General features: G+C 35.9%; 1 protein-coding gene across 12 annotated transcripts in view; it reads right to left on the bottom strand.

The window, feature by feature from the left end:
• The window catches only part of PHC3 (polyhomeotic homolog 3), a 90810-nt gene that overhangs the window by 61590 nt on the left and 11201 nt on the right, over window positions 1-18019 (bottom strand). For 10 of the 12 annotated variants that reach the window (XR_009612180.3, XR_009612179.2, XR_009612182.2 and 7 more), the window contains 2 exons: window positions 6567-6725; window positions 4453-4551 (listed from right to left, as the gene is read on the bottom strand). The exons of the other annotated variants lie outside the window; for them this stretch is intronic. Coding sequence is in view for 6 of the 10 variants with exons in the window: in XM_060639173.3 (XP_060495156.2) it covers window positions 4453-4551; window positions 6567-6725 (258 nt within the window). In the remaining 4 variants the exon portion in view is untranslated. The remainder of the gene's footprint in view (window positions 1-4452; window positions 4552-6566; window positions 6726-18019) is intronic. 12 annotated transcript variants of the gene reach the window in all.

The raw sequence follows: 18019 nt of genomic DNA, 5'->3' as shown, positions 1-18019 counted from the left end.
GAGCCTGCTTGGGATGTTCTCTCTTCCTTTCTCCACCCTTCCCCGCTTTCATGCACGTGCACTCTCTCTCTCAAAAATAAACATTAAAAATTTTTTTAAATAAGTAATAGTAATCAAAGGTAAGATATTCCAAATTTCTTATTTTTGGATAGTATGCTACAAATAAAATTTTAATACAAAGAAAAAACTGTTATACCAACTGTTAACCAGTTTGATTCACTGCCATTTCAAAACCACAATAAAGAAAAAACATTTGTAGATAAATTCCTAAAGGTCAATCCATTCCTTTAGTTTCTCAAAGTCTATCCTTGAATTAAGTCAGATCATCACAGAGCCAAATACCTGTATCACATTGACCTGAATCCCAAAGAGTCACTTTTATAAATTATTTTGACTATGTTCACATTTAAAGATACTACTAAAGACACTGTAAGATGTTTTCTCCATGAGAACCCACAACACAACTCTAGAGCACTCTAGAGAGCATGTAGTTGTTTCCTTAACAACTGGTTTATTCTACCTTGGAAACTATGAATCATTTAAATGGTTGTCTTTCTCTCTTCACTATTAGCTACTTGAAACCTAAGAACCAAATTCATGACTCATCTTTAGATACTGTATAACAAAAATGGTGATTAGTGGCATGTGATAGGTGCCAAGCACTATGCTAAGTACTTTATGAGTACTGTCTCATTATTCCTTATAACAACTCTGAGCTATTTTAGTTTACAGTGAAGAAATTGAGGCTCAGAGCACCTGGCTGCCTCAGTCTGTAGAGTGTGTAACTATTTTTTTTAAGGTATGTTGTATGTATGTATGTATGTATTTAGAAAGTGAGAGAGCACAAGTTGGGGAGGGGCAGAGAGACAGAGAATCCCAAGCAGGCTCTGCAATGATAGTGTAGAGCCCGACACAGGACTCGAACCCACGAACCATGAGATCATGACCTGAGATGAGGTTGGATGCTTAACCAACTGAGCCACACAGGTGCCCTGGGTGTGCCAACTCTTGATCTCAGGGTTGAGAGTTCAAGCTCCACACTGGGTGGAGAGCTTACTTAAAAAAATAAAATAAAAAAAAAGTGAGGCTCAGCCCAGGTAATAGTAACAAAAACATCTAATGAGTGCTACGTATCAGATATTGTTCTATTTTTCAACTATTAACATATCTAATCCTCACTACAAAACTTTGAAGTAAGCATTTTATAAATATTTATTTTATACTGTTGAAACTGAGGCAAGAGATCAATGATATACAATGAGAAAGTGGTAGAGCATGTATTCCAATCGGGAGAGTCTGGCTCCAGAGACCAAACTTATAACACTACGCTACACTATGACCTCGTCCAAAATCAATCAACTGTTAAGTGACAAAGCTGGCAGTTGGTGCTGAAGTCAGAATCTGAACCCGGGTCTTTCTATTCTTCCCTTTGCAAAAAAACTACTGGGTGCCTATAATGTTCTAGACACTAAATACATCTACTATTCATACTTCAACTTACCCTGCAAGTATGTATGACTATTAAACATGTTTGATAACTTGGCTAAAGTTATACAACTAATAAATAACTGAAGTGGGAGATAAAATTAAGTCCATGGAGGACTTCATGCATGTAATTTGATTCGGGAACCTCACTCCTAACTCCATGCCACTTTCCTATTTTAATTTCTGCTTTTTTCATGCATGTTTTCAATTTTTTTAATCTCGTTTTATTATATGCATCTTGTAAATCAACTAGAATTTTGTTGGAACAAAGTCAATCATTAAAAAAATAAACATATTCTGGAGGTTGATAATGGTCTTCCTTTATTAGGTTTACAAAACCAAAAGAAAACAGGAAGATCATTACTTCAACAAATTCACTCCACAAAGATATATCAAAAAGGCTCACAGCTCAGGTCATGATCTCCTGGTTCATGAGTTCAAGCCCCATGTAGGGCTCTGTGCCGCCCCTCTCCCACGTGTGCGCATGCAAATACTCTCTCCCCTCTCTCAAAATAAACTTAAAAAAAAAAAAAAAAAAAAAAAAGGTAGGAGCTCAAAAAACAAAGTTAACAAAGGTTTCATTTTGTAAATATGGAAACGAAAGTACAACAAAGTTAAGGAATTGTGGAGGGCTCACAGAGCACATTAGGAGAAACCTGACCACCATCTTTATATTCTGATATATGCAAAATGGTCTTTATTATTCAATAAATAATAAAGAGGGTCTACAAAAAGTATCAAAGAATATTACTACTCTCTCATTTTTTACCTTTTACCAAAAAATTGAGATTAAAAATATAAAGCTAAGGATGATTCTAAGATACACCTATTTCTGCCATACGTATCTAAAACATTTTTTATGGAAAAATACCTAAACAGTATCTATCATACAAAGTATTATTCTATACAATTGTCTTCACTTAAAATTTATTCTGGGTGCCTGGCTGGTTCAGTTGGTAGAACATTTGACTTTTGATCTCAGGTTTGTGAGTTTAAGCCCCATGCTGGGTTATAGAGATTAGTTAAAAAAATAAAATCTTTAAAAAAACAAATTAAAACTTATTCAATTTAATTCATTTTAATCTTTACTGAGGTGTAACTTACATACAGTAAGATGAATAAACCAGTTCTACTGAATTTTGATATATGTATACACCATGTTACCACCACCCTAATGAAAATACAGGACATTTCCATCATCCTAAAAGTTCACCCATACCCTGAACCAGTCAATCTCTCCCACATTCAGTCCCAGGTACCATCAATCTAATTTTTTCACGATAGATTAGCTGTACTTGTTCTAGAATTTCACATAAATAGAATCACAAGGTAGATACTGTCTGGTGTCTGCATTATTTGCTATTATAATGTTTCTGAGATGCATCAGGAGTTTGTCCTTTTTTATTTCTGAGTAATACTCCATAATTTGTTTATCCATTCACCAGTTTAAAGACATTAGTTGTTTCTAGTTCAGGGCTATTCTGAATAGAGCTGCCACAAACATTCATTTACACATCTTTATATGGCTATGTTTCCACACCTCTCAGAGTGAACACCTATAAACAGAATTGCTGGGTCATATGTTAAGTATATGTTTAACTTTTTTTTAAATTTTGTTTGTATTTATTTATTTTTGAGAGACAGAAAGAGACAGAGCATGAGCAGGGGCGGGGGGGAGGGGGTGGAGAGGGGTAGAGAGAGAGGGAGATACAGAATCCGAAGCAGGCTCCAGGCTCTGAGCTGTCAGCACAGAGCCTGATGTGGGGCTTGAACCCATGAACCGTGAGATCATGACCTGAGCTGAGGTCAGACACTTAACTGAATGAGCCACCCAGGCACCCCAGTATATGTTTAACTTTACAAAGAACTGACAAACTGTTTTCCAAAATCACTGAACCATTTTACAATCTCACCAGCAATATTATGAAACTGTGGTTGCTCCACATTCTCACCAACACGTGGTATTATGAGTCTCCTTCATTTCAGCCATTCTAGTGTGTAGTGATATTCACTGTGATTTTGATTTTGATTTCTAAAGGGATTAATGATGTTGAACATTTTTTTCATGTGCTTATCATGGCCTTTTGTATATCTTCCTTTGCAAAGTGTTAAATCTTTGGCCCATTTTTAACTGAATTGCTCACGATCTTAATTGAGTTGTAAGCATATTTTGTATATTCTGGATACAGTCTTTTGCCAGATGTATGTACTATGAACATTTTTCCTCAGTCTATGGCCCGCCTCTTCACTTTGGTAACAATGTTTTTTGAAGATTTTAATTTTGATAAATTCCAATTTGTTATTTTCTTTCATGATTAGTACTTTTTGTGTCCTAAGAAAGCTTTGTCTACCCTAGTGTTGTGAAGATAATGCTATGTTTTCCTGTAGAGATTTTGTAGTTTTGGCTTTTACCTCTAAGTCTACATTGTACTTCTAGTTTACTTTTGTGAATGGTGAGGAGAAAATTAAGGTTTGTTTCTTTCATAGTACCAAACAAGATAATACTCTATTCAATTTTTCAAATTAAAAATATCCCCAATTCACTTTTAAACTTAAAATCTATCTTGACTTAGTTATTACACAACTGCTTACAAAACAATCTACACAAAAGAATACAACTCATATAATAAGAGCAATAAATCTGCCTTATAATAAAACAAACATATATAACAGCAAAACCTCACTGAGTGAAAGTTAACTTTCACTAAGGTCAAATAACCTAAATATCTGTGTTTAATGGCAATATAATTTGTTTTGTTTTGTTTTGATTGGTTTTGTTTTGTTTTTAATATAATTTGTATAAAACCAAAAAACCTTCTTGAAGTTCTCATGGTATTTTATTAAATTCCAATCTGAAATGTACGACAGAGAGCACTGTAACCATCAGTAACTTAAACACAACGTATGCTTATCTTTAACCTGAAGATCCAGACCTCAAGTACCACATTATGAAGCAGACAAGCTCACCTGAGTAGCTGCAGACTGACAGGAAGATGACGATGACGACGAGACAACAGGAATGTCAGACTGTACAGCAGCCACAGTGGTAGCGGGTGTGAAAATCAGCTGTACAGACAGAAAAACCAAAAAAATACCCTAAGACAAAAAGAACGTGTCCCACACACAATGTATAGCAGGCAAGAGAGACTGAAATTTGTGACAGAAAGACAATGCAGTTTAGGATTGTCTCCTAAGCAAAAGGTTTTACGTGACAAAGAGAAGTTTCTAATAGAGAACTAAAAAAAATAAAAATTAAAAAAATAAAAAAACCATAAACAGTTTGAAACAGCTCATGATTCTGATGAGTAGAAAAATAAATCAGTGCTCAAAAAAGAAAATGTATTTTCGTAATATGAAATCCTCATACCAAATTTTGCCCCAAATAAGCTATTATGATGCTTAAACTTTTGCCAGCTTAAAACTATGGCAGGATTCCTAAAATGGAAGTTATTTACAGTGGACAACCATAGTCACTACTCTTGAATACAAATTTCAGTGAGAAACCTGAAAAGAAACACAAAAGTCTTTTCAGTGTTCTTCATCACAAAAGATAACTATGCTACAAACTACACTATAGTATTTCACTCAGCCACATGGGATCTATAGTACAAACCTAGGCTGCCCTTGATTTTAAAACTATTCATAAAGAAATATTCATTCCAAATGTAAATGCCACAACATGTCAAAATACAACAATGAAACACCTGCAAAAAAGCTTCACATCAAATAAAGGAAGACATACTCGATTTATTTATCATCACCATCTCTTCAAATGTTATTTTTTAATATTGAAACAGAATGCCATTAGTTTAAAAAGGCAATACAATCCACTCAGAGATTATCCAATCCAATTTAATAAATTATGAGAGTTATTTCAAACAATGTGTAAATGCTCTATTTGAAAGTTGCATTACAAATTATTCAGTTTCCTATTTAAATTAAAATTACCAGTCAAAAGATCTTTTAAATTTCAGTTCTTTATATGCTAAGTTTAAATGAATTAACCAAGTATAACTTTCACAAGAAGGTAATTCCCAGAATAAACAGCTGAAAGCAGGAAACCTCAAGAGAAAATGTTCCATGTAGCTTGAACCATGTGAACCTGCAAGTTTTATAAAGAGGTCAAAGTGGTCATTTCAAATAGTTCAGTCTAATTTTAAAGCATATTATTAATTAAATAAGATCTCCTGGGGAAATAAAATCAGAAATATGGTAATGTCTACTGAATAATCTGTAAATAAAAGGTCGGTCATGTCATGGTTTCCTCTTAGAAATATGATGGAAAACTCTGTCATTTTAGTGGAAAACTGGTGATCCAGATATATATTCCATTCACTGAACAAAAAAGAATATAAATAAATATATATTAGGCCAAAGCTCTTGTCTAGCTACCTGTAAAGACACCAAATAAAGTAAATGTCAACAATTTCTACATTCCTTAAAGAAGCTCGATAGTCAAATTAGGAAATCAGCAGGTACTCAAATAAAGAATAGCCAAATTAACATTCCTGTATTAACAAAAGATCAAAGTAAACACAAGAACACAAATACCTCTCAGATTTTGAGATGGGAATGACCAAAGCTAAAAAGCATCTGGTAAACTACCAGGAACTCCAATCCAGATTTCAGAAGATTCCACAACATAAATTCTAACTTAACAGTTAACCACCAAGTTTTCATCAAATTTAGGATGTCAAAGATACACAATGGCTTTCATATCACTGCAACTCTCAATTATAATACTGTAAGATGCCATCAGTTATAAATGCATCTCAGTTTCAGAGATGTAAAAATGTGAAAAAGGTTTGAATTCAATAAAACTTTATATTAAAAAATAATCGCTCCATGTTACAGAATCTGTTAGCTTCCCAAAGTTGCTACTATTTGATACACCAAGAAGGCCTACCAATTAAAAGTAGAATTTTTCATGACATATATGTATAAGAGCTAAGCACACATATAAAAAATTTGTTAAACATTTCTTAAATATTAAAAATGCCTCTTATTGCATCAAATCAAGAAACATTTTGATCTCTCTCAAGTCCTTAAACACTGAAAAAATTTGGTAGCTCGTATCTTACCATTTGAGCTCGGAGATACATTTGAGCTTGGCTTGCCGTTAGGGTAGGGGAGGTACTCCCTAGTAACATAGTCTGTTGGGTAATACTGCCGCTGGTAGAACTGGAAGCCTGGGAACGGCTTATTAACTGTGCAGGTGTAGGAGAAGTGGAGAGGTTGATCTAAGGAAGAAAACATATTAGGTCATAGGCTTCCATTTTTTGTTTCCGTGCCAGTGAATCTCACCAAGCTGCAGTTAGGCAATCAATGGTATAAACTATGGCTAAGGAACCTAAAAGAGAGGGCTTTATCTTTGAAGGAGCCTCCTTCACTTCTCTGGGCAATTATCTGCACATATGCAAACAACACTATGTACTGATTAGTAATCAGGATAATTTTTAAGGATATCCTCAAGGTGTTTTGATAAGATTCCAGCATCTTAAAATATCATTTCCACTACCTCCTAAAAATTAGGGTTAATGTTCCATTATTTTAATATTCCTTATAACACTTGAATCAACAGTTTATACTATTTTGTCAGATTCTGTCACATTTCGAGGGTTTTCTCAAGTGAACAAAAATTAAAACACAGATAATCCATTCACATATATATATATAAACATACGTGTAACACATAATTAGTATAACGTTCTCCCTCAAAAGCTCTCAAAGAATACAATTACTACTTGTCAAACGGAAAAATCCTGAATACTGATTACAAAATTAAATTATAAGCACTACCTTAAAGTTAAAACTGCTGTTAAAAAAAAGAAAACTAGTGCACAGTCTATCTCTAGGATACATAAAAAACTGATAAATGGTTATTATCTATAAAAGCAAACTGGGTGAAGCAGGTAGAGAACAAAGGGAAACACATAGAGCCTTTATCTTTCCAATTTCACACCACATGCATATATTATCCTTTTTTCGTATTTTTTGTGTTTTATTTCTCTATTTTGATTTTTTAATGTTTATGTATTATCCATATTAAAAATAAATATTTTAACAAGAGTAATATAACCTGACCTCCAATACTTTAAAATTAAGAAATAAATTATAAAGCAGTTTATTAGACTTTTGATTCAAGCGACAAGGTAGACTAGACGAATACATCTATGTGCCCAAATACACTCACTGAAATGCCAAATCAACAAGAAAAACTAGAATACAATTGAACTCCTAAAGGGCAAGGATTGGGGGGTGGAATTCCAAGGTTCCAGAAAGGAAGTAACTCAAAGATGTAAGCTCTAGCTGACAGGAAGGCAGTCTCAGGGGATCCTGGTCTAGAGATAGAAGACCTGATTCTGAACCTATTTCAGGCAAGAGCTGGAGGTAAAACCCCTATTTTGAGCCGAGATCTTCAAAAGCGGTGCTCAGTACGTGCAAAGGGACTGGAAATGCTCCACCCATGTGCCCTGAGAAGCAGCAAGGGAGCTTGCCATCTGCCCTGCCTTCAATGGAAGGAGAGAGGCTCCGATGAGAATCATAACACCAGGCTTGCACCATATGGGGGATACAAAATCAAATTTACACCACCTGCAGTTCCATAACCCATCCCAAAACATTAGCATTTAAACCAGTTCAGGACATCTGTTAAAATGAATAAGGTATCTATCTGTTAAACTAAAAGAGTGACTGGAGGAAGCTAAGTGAAGGATATATTGGAGGTTTTGCATAACTTCCTAGGAGTCTATAATTATTTAAAAATAAAACCGTTAAAAAAAAAAAAAACAGTATAGTGGGTACACAAGAGTTGGTTAATGAATTCTCTAAACTTATCTGTTATCTTTTGATTTAAAAAAATATATGTACTGGCACACCTGTGTGGCTCAGTTGGTTAAGCATCTGACTCTTGATTTCGGCTGAGATCATGATCTCACAGTTTGTGATTTCAAGCCCCATGTAAGGCTCTGCATTGACAGCTCAGAGCCTGCTTGGGATTCTCTCCCTCTCTCTCTGCCCCTCTCCTGCTCTCTTTCTCAAAATAAATAAATAAACATTTAAAAAAATAAAAATACGGGCTCCGTGTTGACAGCTCAGAGCCTGCAGCCTGCTTCAGATTCTGTGTCTCCCCTTCTCTCTGCCCCTCCCCTGCTTGCACTCTTTCTCTGTCAAAAGAAAACAAACGTCGAATAAAATTTTTTTATAAAAAAAATACAAATAAAAAATAATATGTGTACTTAAATCTAGAATTCAGTGCATAAAGGCAATGAATATCATACACAGAATTATTCTGCAATATGGTTTTTACTCCTGGCACACCACTAAAATCCCATTAGCAATAATCACCAATGTCTTCCATCTAACAAATTCAGTGGATTCCTTCCAGACCATTCCCTCTCAATCTTCTTTACCAGCTCTTCTTTCTGGCCCACCCCCAGAGTGTTCATGTTTTGTTCTCAACACTTTTCTTCATGAATTCCTAGATTATCACATCTACACTACCACAGTCTCAAAAAAAAAAACCTCAAATCTGATGACTCTCAATCCTTGATTATAAATTCATTCAGAGCTCCAGATCCAAATACCTACAGAATACATCTTTCTGGATATCTCTTATCAACTCAAATTCAGTGTGTTCATACACCAAACTCATTATAATTCCTTCTTAAACCAGCTTCACCTCAAATGGCCACAGGTATCCTCTAAAATCCCATAAGACAGATTATATGGAAGTCATCCTGAATCTTCCTTCTCCTTTACTAACATACAAAATCGGTCACATCTTACTGTTTATACATCTTTATTTTCTTCGTTTTCATTTTGATTTTTAATCACTTAGTTTGAGAGTTTGGGCCTATGGCACTTCCAGCTAGATTACTTTAGCAGCTGCAAACTGACCTCCATGCCTGAAATCTTGTTTCCTCTTACTTGCCATATAGTCTTTCCCTGATTTAATTAACTGACCATTTAAAAATCTGGGTAGCTTCAACCTCCCCTGACTACCTCTCTAGCATCAACTCCTTTCACTCCTCCATACACAACTTTCACATTAGCCATATGAAGCTACTTGCAATATCATAATATCCCAGGCCTCTGTGGCCCTAGTAACAATGCTCTGGACTGGCCTGAGCATCCCCTTAGCCCATGCCCCACCCCATCGGCACCTAGGTAGTGAACAACCCTCTTTCAAAAATCATCTGCTCTAATAAGCTTTTTTCAGGCATCCCTACATCCCACAGTAGAACTACTTCCCTTCCTTTTTGCTTGTTATCATCCATATACTTCTAGCATATACTTCTATCTCACTCTTATAAACAATAATTTCTATAAGGTGGGGGATCATGGACTATTTGCCTTAATATATCCAATATATACAAAAGTACCTTCATTCAATAAGTTTACTGAGTTAATGAATGCCATGTTATTTTAAGGCACACTTCATAATTTTAATTAATATATAAGCCCAACACAGAGTATCAGTAGATGTGTATGAGAGAAAAAAAGCCATTTTGGTACAGTCCCTAACAAAGCAGAGTAAAAAGGCAGAGGCAGTGTGGTAATATTAGTTCAACTCTATTTTTGATGTGCTTTATAATAAATTATTAATAGCCCCCTCCCAAAGCTTTTTATTTTCCTATACCTCTACAAATGGACACTTTGAACAAAGCCTTGCTGCAAAGATTAAATCACTTAGCAGGGTAAAACTGGACTCAGGTTTTCTGACCCATGTGCTTTGGCGTTCAGAGTTGTCTTCTACACCCTGATCACTTGCTAATTTGGGTCATTCTGCAGTAATAGTGCCATGGCACTTTTTTTCGTCAGTGGAAGGAAGAAGGGGAGGGGCGGGGAGGAACTCTAGTAAGAATAGACCACACACTCTAAACAGAAACACAAAAAAAAGTCTTTATAAAAAATGATTTGCTGGTAGCTAAAATGCCTGAGAGTGCTCTGTAAGGAAGCAGAACACAAAGTACAAACAGAATGCTTTTCTTTTTCTTAAAAAAGAAAAAAAGGAAGTACGAAAACTAAATTGTAACTTCCTCACCACCTGCATTCCATTCTGTGCAGGCTGTAAGATTAAAAAACCAATATCATGTTTATTTTTAAGTTCCACATAGCAAGTGTCTCCTCACAAATGCCTAACCCATGAGGGCAAATGTATCTGTGCGAGAAGTCCATCTCCACAACTCATCTAACTAAAAAAACTTCCTTTCCTTCCCACAACTGATAAGCCTCTCTACTCTCTGCTTTGGTCTGTTGACCTGAACCAGAGCCCTTAACTGTTTGGATTATATTCTCTGTTAATTCCATCCCAACATTCCTAATTTCTTATCACTTTAAAGCCTTGGCCAATCCTGTCACCTCATACCCAAAGACCCATACTCCTTAAAGGACCCATACTCCTTGAGCCCTTATTACGGAAGCTCTCTTCCCAGTTGAAAGCACTAATTCCAAGAGTCACCAGAGAAAACCACATATACCAAGAAAAGCCATTTGACTCCCAACCATCTTGGTATCTGCCCAAAAGGAGGTTACATAGGGTGTCCGGCCCAGAATTCTCCCTAAAGCCAAAGCCCATTTGAGAACCACTCCTGTTATATGACTGATCAAAATCAATTAGGTATGTCTACAGAGACATAATAGTTCACAGACATTAAAAGGATAATATATATCTGTAATATTCAATGACAGGAAAATATCTTTAATGACCCACTGAAGAATGAAAAAACTGTAGAATAACATATAGAGTACATTCCTTGCATTCCCACTTACATAATTATGTGAAAATGTCTTCATGTATACATACATATCACATGTGAAAAACACGTTGAGAGAAAAATGAATGCATAGTATATACACACAATAATGCACTCATAAAACTGTATGTGATTAAATTTCATATATATATGGATACACACACACGCCCCTCTGGAAGAACAGTCACCAAAATTTAAAGGTGACTAATCCCCACTACGGGTAAAATTTGGGATAATGTGTATTTTCTTTTTTGTCTTTTCTATGTAGGTGTTACTTTAAAATAGGAAAGGAAATGTTATTTTCCTTTTTTTTTTTTTAACGTTTAGTACATTGTTTTGTTTTTACCACTTCAATGCAGTGTATACCTTTTCCTGGCTCATTATTCAGTGGGTATTAGTAGGTAATTCAAGTGTCTAGAAGAATAAAATATTAATATTTCAAATAATATCTGCCCATTTAGATAATATCTACCTAATATTTCAAATAATATCTACTTAAAGGATTTCCTTTAAGAGACTGCACACTTTTTTAATTTTTTTTAATGTTTATTTTTGACAGACAGAGAGAGAGAGAGAGAGACAGAGCATGAGCGGGGGAGGGGCAGAGAGCAAGGGAGACACAGAATCTGAAGCAGGCTCCAGGCTCTGAGCAGTCAGCACAAAGTCCGACACAGGGCCTGAACTCACAGACCACGAAATCATGACCTGAGCCACAGTCGGACGCTCAACTGACTGAGCCACCCAGGCGCCCCAAGACAGCACACTTTTAATACTACTATGAAATAAAATGTGTATTCTATTTATTATAGAAAACCATTATTTCTACTATCTGAGATTCAAGCTATAAACATAACAGCAAAACAAACAAGAAACCTCATAATCTCCCATTTGCTTTCAGACTTTGACATCTTAGAAAAACTGCAATGCTGAAACAATTAAAATATGGTAAGTAACTTAAAATGTCCAGCAATGGAGATGGTTATATAAGATAAAGCGCATCCATACTATGCAACACTATGCAATAGCTTAAGTAAGATTGAATTCTGTGTGCTAACACAGAAAGATCTCAAGACACCATGGAGTGTAAAACACAGAATGCAGAACACTGCTCCCAGTGCATAAAAATATGTGTTAACATATACACACCCATTTCTTTTTTTTTTTTAATGTTTTATTTATTTTTGGAAAGAGTACAAGCAGGGGAAGAGCAGAGAGAGGGGCACAGAGGATCTGAAGCAGGCTCTGCGCTGACAACAGCCAGCCCAATGTGGGGCTTGAACTCACGAATGAGATCATGACCTGATCCAAAGTCAGACACTCAACCGACTCAGCCACCCAGGTGCTACTACACACATTTCTTTATGCTCTATATGTCCATAATGCATAGGTAAAGATGTGATGGAGGGATATCCAGCACACTGAGGAGTCAGAAGGACTGAAGAGGACTGAAAGAAGGCAGAAGGGGACAGAGGGCTGAAGGGGACTTAACACTTTTTTTTACTTTTGCTGTACTTTTGGAATATTTTACAAGAATGTGGTAAAGCTGCTCATGACCATACAAATATTCAGGCTACAATTTTATTTTAAGGTGGTTATTAAGTTTTGGAATAGGTCCAAAACATAAACTCAATCACTTGAGATTTCATTTTTAAAAATCCATGACTAGGGGCACCTGGGTGGCTCAGTCAGTTGAGCATCTAACTTAGGCTCAGGTCACGATCTCACGGTTCATGGGTTTGAGCCCCGTGTCGGGGTCTGTGCTGAACTCTTGCTTAGAGCCTGGAGCCTGCTACAGGGTCTGTGTCTCTTTTTCTCTCTGCCCCCACCCCCACCGCCACTTGCGTCTCACTCTGTCCCTCAAAAATAAATAAATGTAAAATAAAAAAATTTTTTTAATTAAAAAAAAATCCTTGATTAAAGTAACTCCTAAAACAGGGGCACCTGGTGACTCAGTTAAGCATCCCACTTCCACTCAGGTCATGGCGGCACAGTTCATGGGTTCAAGCCCCGCACCGGGCTCTCCACTGTCAGTGTGGAGCCCGCTTCATACCCTCTGTCTCCCTCTCTCTCCACTCCTGCCCCACTCACATGTGAATGTGCTCTTTCTCTCCCAAAAATAAATAAACATTTCAAAAAATAAAATAAATAAAGTACCTCTTAAAATAGGTAAGAGGATGAGGACACTAGCAATAGAACACCGAGAATGACTGGTTATAAACAAATAATTTTCTCTCAGAAAAACTTACAATGGATTCATTTGATACATGATTAATCTGATTTAGACATTTTTAGGGGAAAGTAAACATTTTTAAGATTGATCTAAAAACAATCTCACTGACCCAAAAAGTATACTCTTAGGAAATTTCTTAAAAGAAAATAACTAGATATGTCAACAAGATATATAACAGAATATTCAATGCAGGTTTACTTATAATAGCAAAATTTCCAATACAGTCGCATGGGGGTTAGGGCATCAACAAACAAATTTTGGGTAGATGCATAAGACGTCACTTATCACCAGACCTCAACATGAACTCCAAACTCACAGATCCAATGTCTACTCAACATCTACAAGTGGGTATCTAATATCCACCACAAACTCAGAATGTCCAAAACCAAACTCCTGATTTTCTTCTCCAACACCTGCTTTGGCAGGTCCTTCCAGAGTTTCAGGCCAAAATGCTACAGTTATCCTTGAGTCTTCACATTTCCTCACATCTTTTATTCAGTCCATCAGCACATCCTATTAGCTCTACTTTTAAAACATGTCCAAATCTCTATAATAAAATATTGGTGAAAAAAAAATCTAGAATCTGGCCAACCACATTTCACCACATTTACTATCACCATCACAGTCTAAGCCACTAATCTCTCAGATAACCATTAAAAACCATTTAACTGGTCTCCCTGCTTCTATCTTTGCCCCCTAGAACCTAACACTGCCACTAAGTTAAAACCTGTCTGAGATCATGTGGCTTCCCTACCGAAATAGCTCTTTTCTCCAATTGCTTCGCAATTAAATGTGAGTAAAAGTTTTATCATCTCTTCCCAACTGGATTACAATTACCTCTCAAATGTCATCTCTACACCACACTCCCACTCTCTCATTCCACTCCAGCCACACTACCCTCCTCTCTGTTCCTCGAGCATGTTTGCCTCCTTCACTCTCCTTCAAATACCATTTTTATTAGCAATGCTTTCCCTGACCACCCTGGTTAAAAAAGCAAATTCCCTCTCCCCATTCCCCTTTCTTGCATTATTCTTCTTTATAGCACTTACCATCTGACATATTACATACCAGCTTACCATCTGTCTATCCCTAGCTCCACAAGGACAGAGAATTTGTCTGTTGTGTTGCTGTGCTCCCAGCACCTAAAGGGTCTGGCACATATTGAATGCTAATAAATATGTGTCGTATAAGTGAAATGTATGAATGAAAAAGAATCATAGAACTGGGCTTCAAAATCTCATCTTGTTTAGCACCATAAGTAGAAAGCTATCACAAACAAGGTTTTCCCTTTTTGACTAAATAGTACAGTGAATGAAAATCAAAACACCCAAGATTAATGTAGATCCCAGGACCAAAAGACAACAAAGAAAAAGAGAATGAGATACAAACAGCTATTGAGTCATTTAGAGACTTATGATTGCAATTTTCAGCTACATAATCCTTTCCAGCTGAAAATGCCCATAAAGGAGAAAGTATATAGAGAATGATGGCACTTCACTTACATTAAAACAGACAAATAAAATTAACTACATAAGTCTATCTGTTTACATTCATGTATAAAAACACACAGTAATAGGAAAGCCTGACACAAAATTTTTTCAGGGCCAAAGGGACTACTGAATCAGGATGTCCCTTCTACTTTATACAATTGTAGTGTATGTCCCTTAAACAACACGAGTACGTTTGTGTTTTATTTAGGCAATATAAAAATTAAAATAAAGCTCTTCAATCTACTTCCTCAGAGATAACAAATGACTAACAATTTGTTGTGTATCACAGATTTTCTTCCTGAATAGTCAGGCAGATATATAGATTTTTTTTTTAAGTAAGTTAAATGACAGGAATTCTGTTTCCAGGAAGATAGAGATACTTTTCAGTATCCCTCCCACTAAATAAAACTAAAAACCTTTGATGTTACATATAAAATAAGCATAAGAAGATCCCGAGAGGTGGAGAGAAGCAGACTGGCTAAGGACCTCAGAACCCACTGAAACATGTTGTTGTGAGGTCCCTGGGTTTTCTTTTTGTCTTATAGAACCCAAAATTTTAAGCTGAAGTAGTCAGTAACCCAGAAATACAAATGGGTACAAACAAAAAAAGCCCCAAAAGCAGCCTGTTCTTTCCAGCCGAAAGACCAAGAAAGAGGCTATCTACAACATGGAAAACTTTTAGACAACTGCTCTACTCTAGCCAAACACCACAGAAAACACTCTGGCCCACCCACACCAGCAAAAACTTCCACCTACACCAGGATGTAATGAGGTACCCCAATTCTCCTAATCCTTCCAATGGATATGCTTCAGAGAAAACAAGGTAGAGAGGCAGGACTTTCATCCCAGCCAGGCAGTAACAGACTTACCACCACCAACCCACCCTGTCCCTGCAGTATCAGTGGAGCAGTAACAGGTACTCTTACTCCCCTCGCTCCCTCCAGCCAGGACTCTCACCACCACTCAGCAATTATGAGTGTCAATAGAGATCAAATGGGTAACCTGGACTTTCTACCCTCAGACGATAGTAAGGAGGTGGCACACATTCCCTTTCAGAAGCTAGCCAAAACACAAAGTTTAAATATGATACACTCATAATACTCAAAATATTGAGGTTTCAATCAAAAATCACTCATCAAACTAAGAACCAGAAAGACCTAAGCTGAATACAAAAGACAATAAGTAGATGCCAACATCAAGATGAAAGATAAAATTATCTGGCAGATTTTAAAGCAGTCATCATAAAAAAGCTTTGAACAAGCAATGTGAGCCCACTTGAATGGAAAAACTCTCAGCAAATAGAAGATACAAATAAGAATCACATGGAAATTTTAGAACTGAAAAACAGAATAACCTAAATATAAGTTAATGAGATCATACTATAACTTTTTGCTCTTTTCACTTAATGCCTAATGAAAATGTAAGTCTCTGTATACACACATATTTTTTAGCTATAGTATTCCACTGTACGAATTAACTATAATTTGTTTAATCTTTAATTAATGGGCACTTATTTATATTGTTTATAATTTTTCACGATTATAAACCATGCATAGTTGTATAATTATGTCATTTCTGCATGATTATCTATGTCATAATTATCTGTCATTTTTAGTAAATGACGTCACTAAAAATAACAGTAAGTGAAAGGGAACGCATAGTTGAAATTTTCATACACATTGACAAATAATCTTTCAGAAAGGTTGTACCAAATACATTCCCACTTATAGTGTATGAGTATACCTACTTTCTCACATCCTTGCCAATAATGGGTATTGACTCAATGTTGTTCCTTGTTTTCTGATTTAAGAGATGTCCTTGTTTTTACATACACTTCTTTGTTACTAATACAGTAAATACATTTTCATATATTGAGAAGCCAGAAATTTTTCTTTGAAAATTACCAATACAGGTCTTTTGTGAATTCTCATTGTTTACCTTACAATTATAAATGAATCCTTGTTATTTCACAAATATCAGCTGGTTAATCTACAAGGTACTAATATATTTTTAATCATTCTGTTGGTTTTTAACTTTGTTGCTTTTTTTTGCAGCAGAGTTTTTAATTGGTTTGGATTTCATTTTGGCAAATCAAATTTAACTAAATCTAAGTCCAATTCAGTTAAAGTACAAAGGCATCAACTTGAACACTCAGTCCCAACTACATTTAAAACCAAACAATCATAAAATCACCACTCTCACTACTGATCAAAGTCTAGAATTAGTCTGTTTTAATGAGGTTTGGAAAGAAGAGGATGCTGGCACCCACTGATTACCTATATATTCAATTAACAACAGCCTTCTCCACAGTTTCAACCCTAAATCACAATGACTGGATTTTGACTCCGTTGTTTAATAATATTCTATTTCTCCATTGGGATCCCACTCCTACTCTAAATCCAAGTCTATGGATCTGGCTGATGACTTGACAACCTACCTTCTAGCCCTTTCTCCTACTGGAGGCTGGACCCTTCCCGGTGGGATTTCACTGTTGATCTGGAATCCTACCTTGAAATAACCAAAAACTGTGAAAAGTTTCTAGACTGCCACCTGACATGGCTCATTAGTATCACTACCTAGAGATTTCTGCTACCACACTCTTTCCCTCTTTTGGAGACTGACCCATACTTACTAAGCTACCTTGGGTATCATAATTTGGATAGCTAGTCAACTCACTTGAGCTACTGCTCAACTGGGATATAAAATAAAACAAATGCAGTGTATTTTTTTTTAATTTTCCTGGACATCTGCTCTCCATGCTTACCTCTTTCCCCCCACCAACCAATCACAGGTTCTGGCATGTTTTGTCATACATACAAGCCTGCCTGGTTTATGACAAGCAGCACTAATAATGTCATAAAAAAATAAATACAATCACTGGAATCAGAATTTCTGTGAAAGTCACATACATAAATTCATGAGAGAAAAATAGTTTAAAAGGATACCTTTTAATAATTTGAAAATCTCTCTTTGATATTTATGATATTCCAGTATTTCAAAGAATAAAAAAATTTGCCCATAATTTTTTTTAACCAGCTCACAAATGTTTACAGTGC

The sequence above is a fragment of the Panthera onca genome, chromosome C2 (assembly GCF_046562875.1).
Source record: "Panthera onca isolate mPanOnc1 chromosome C2, mPanOnc1 haplotype 2, whole genome shotgun sequence".
Classification (NCBI taxonomy): domain Eukaryota; kingdom Metazoa; phylum Chordata; class Mammalia; order Carnivora; family Felidae; genus Panthera; species Panthera onca.
The sequence above is the reverse complement of the archived record's forward strand: the minus strand, read 5'-3'. Positions and strand labels throughout refer to the sequence as shown.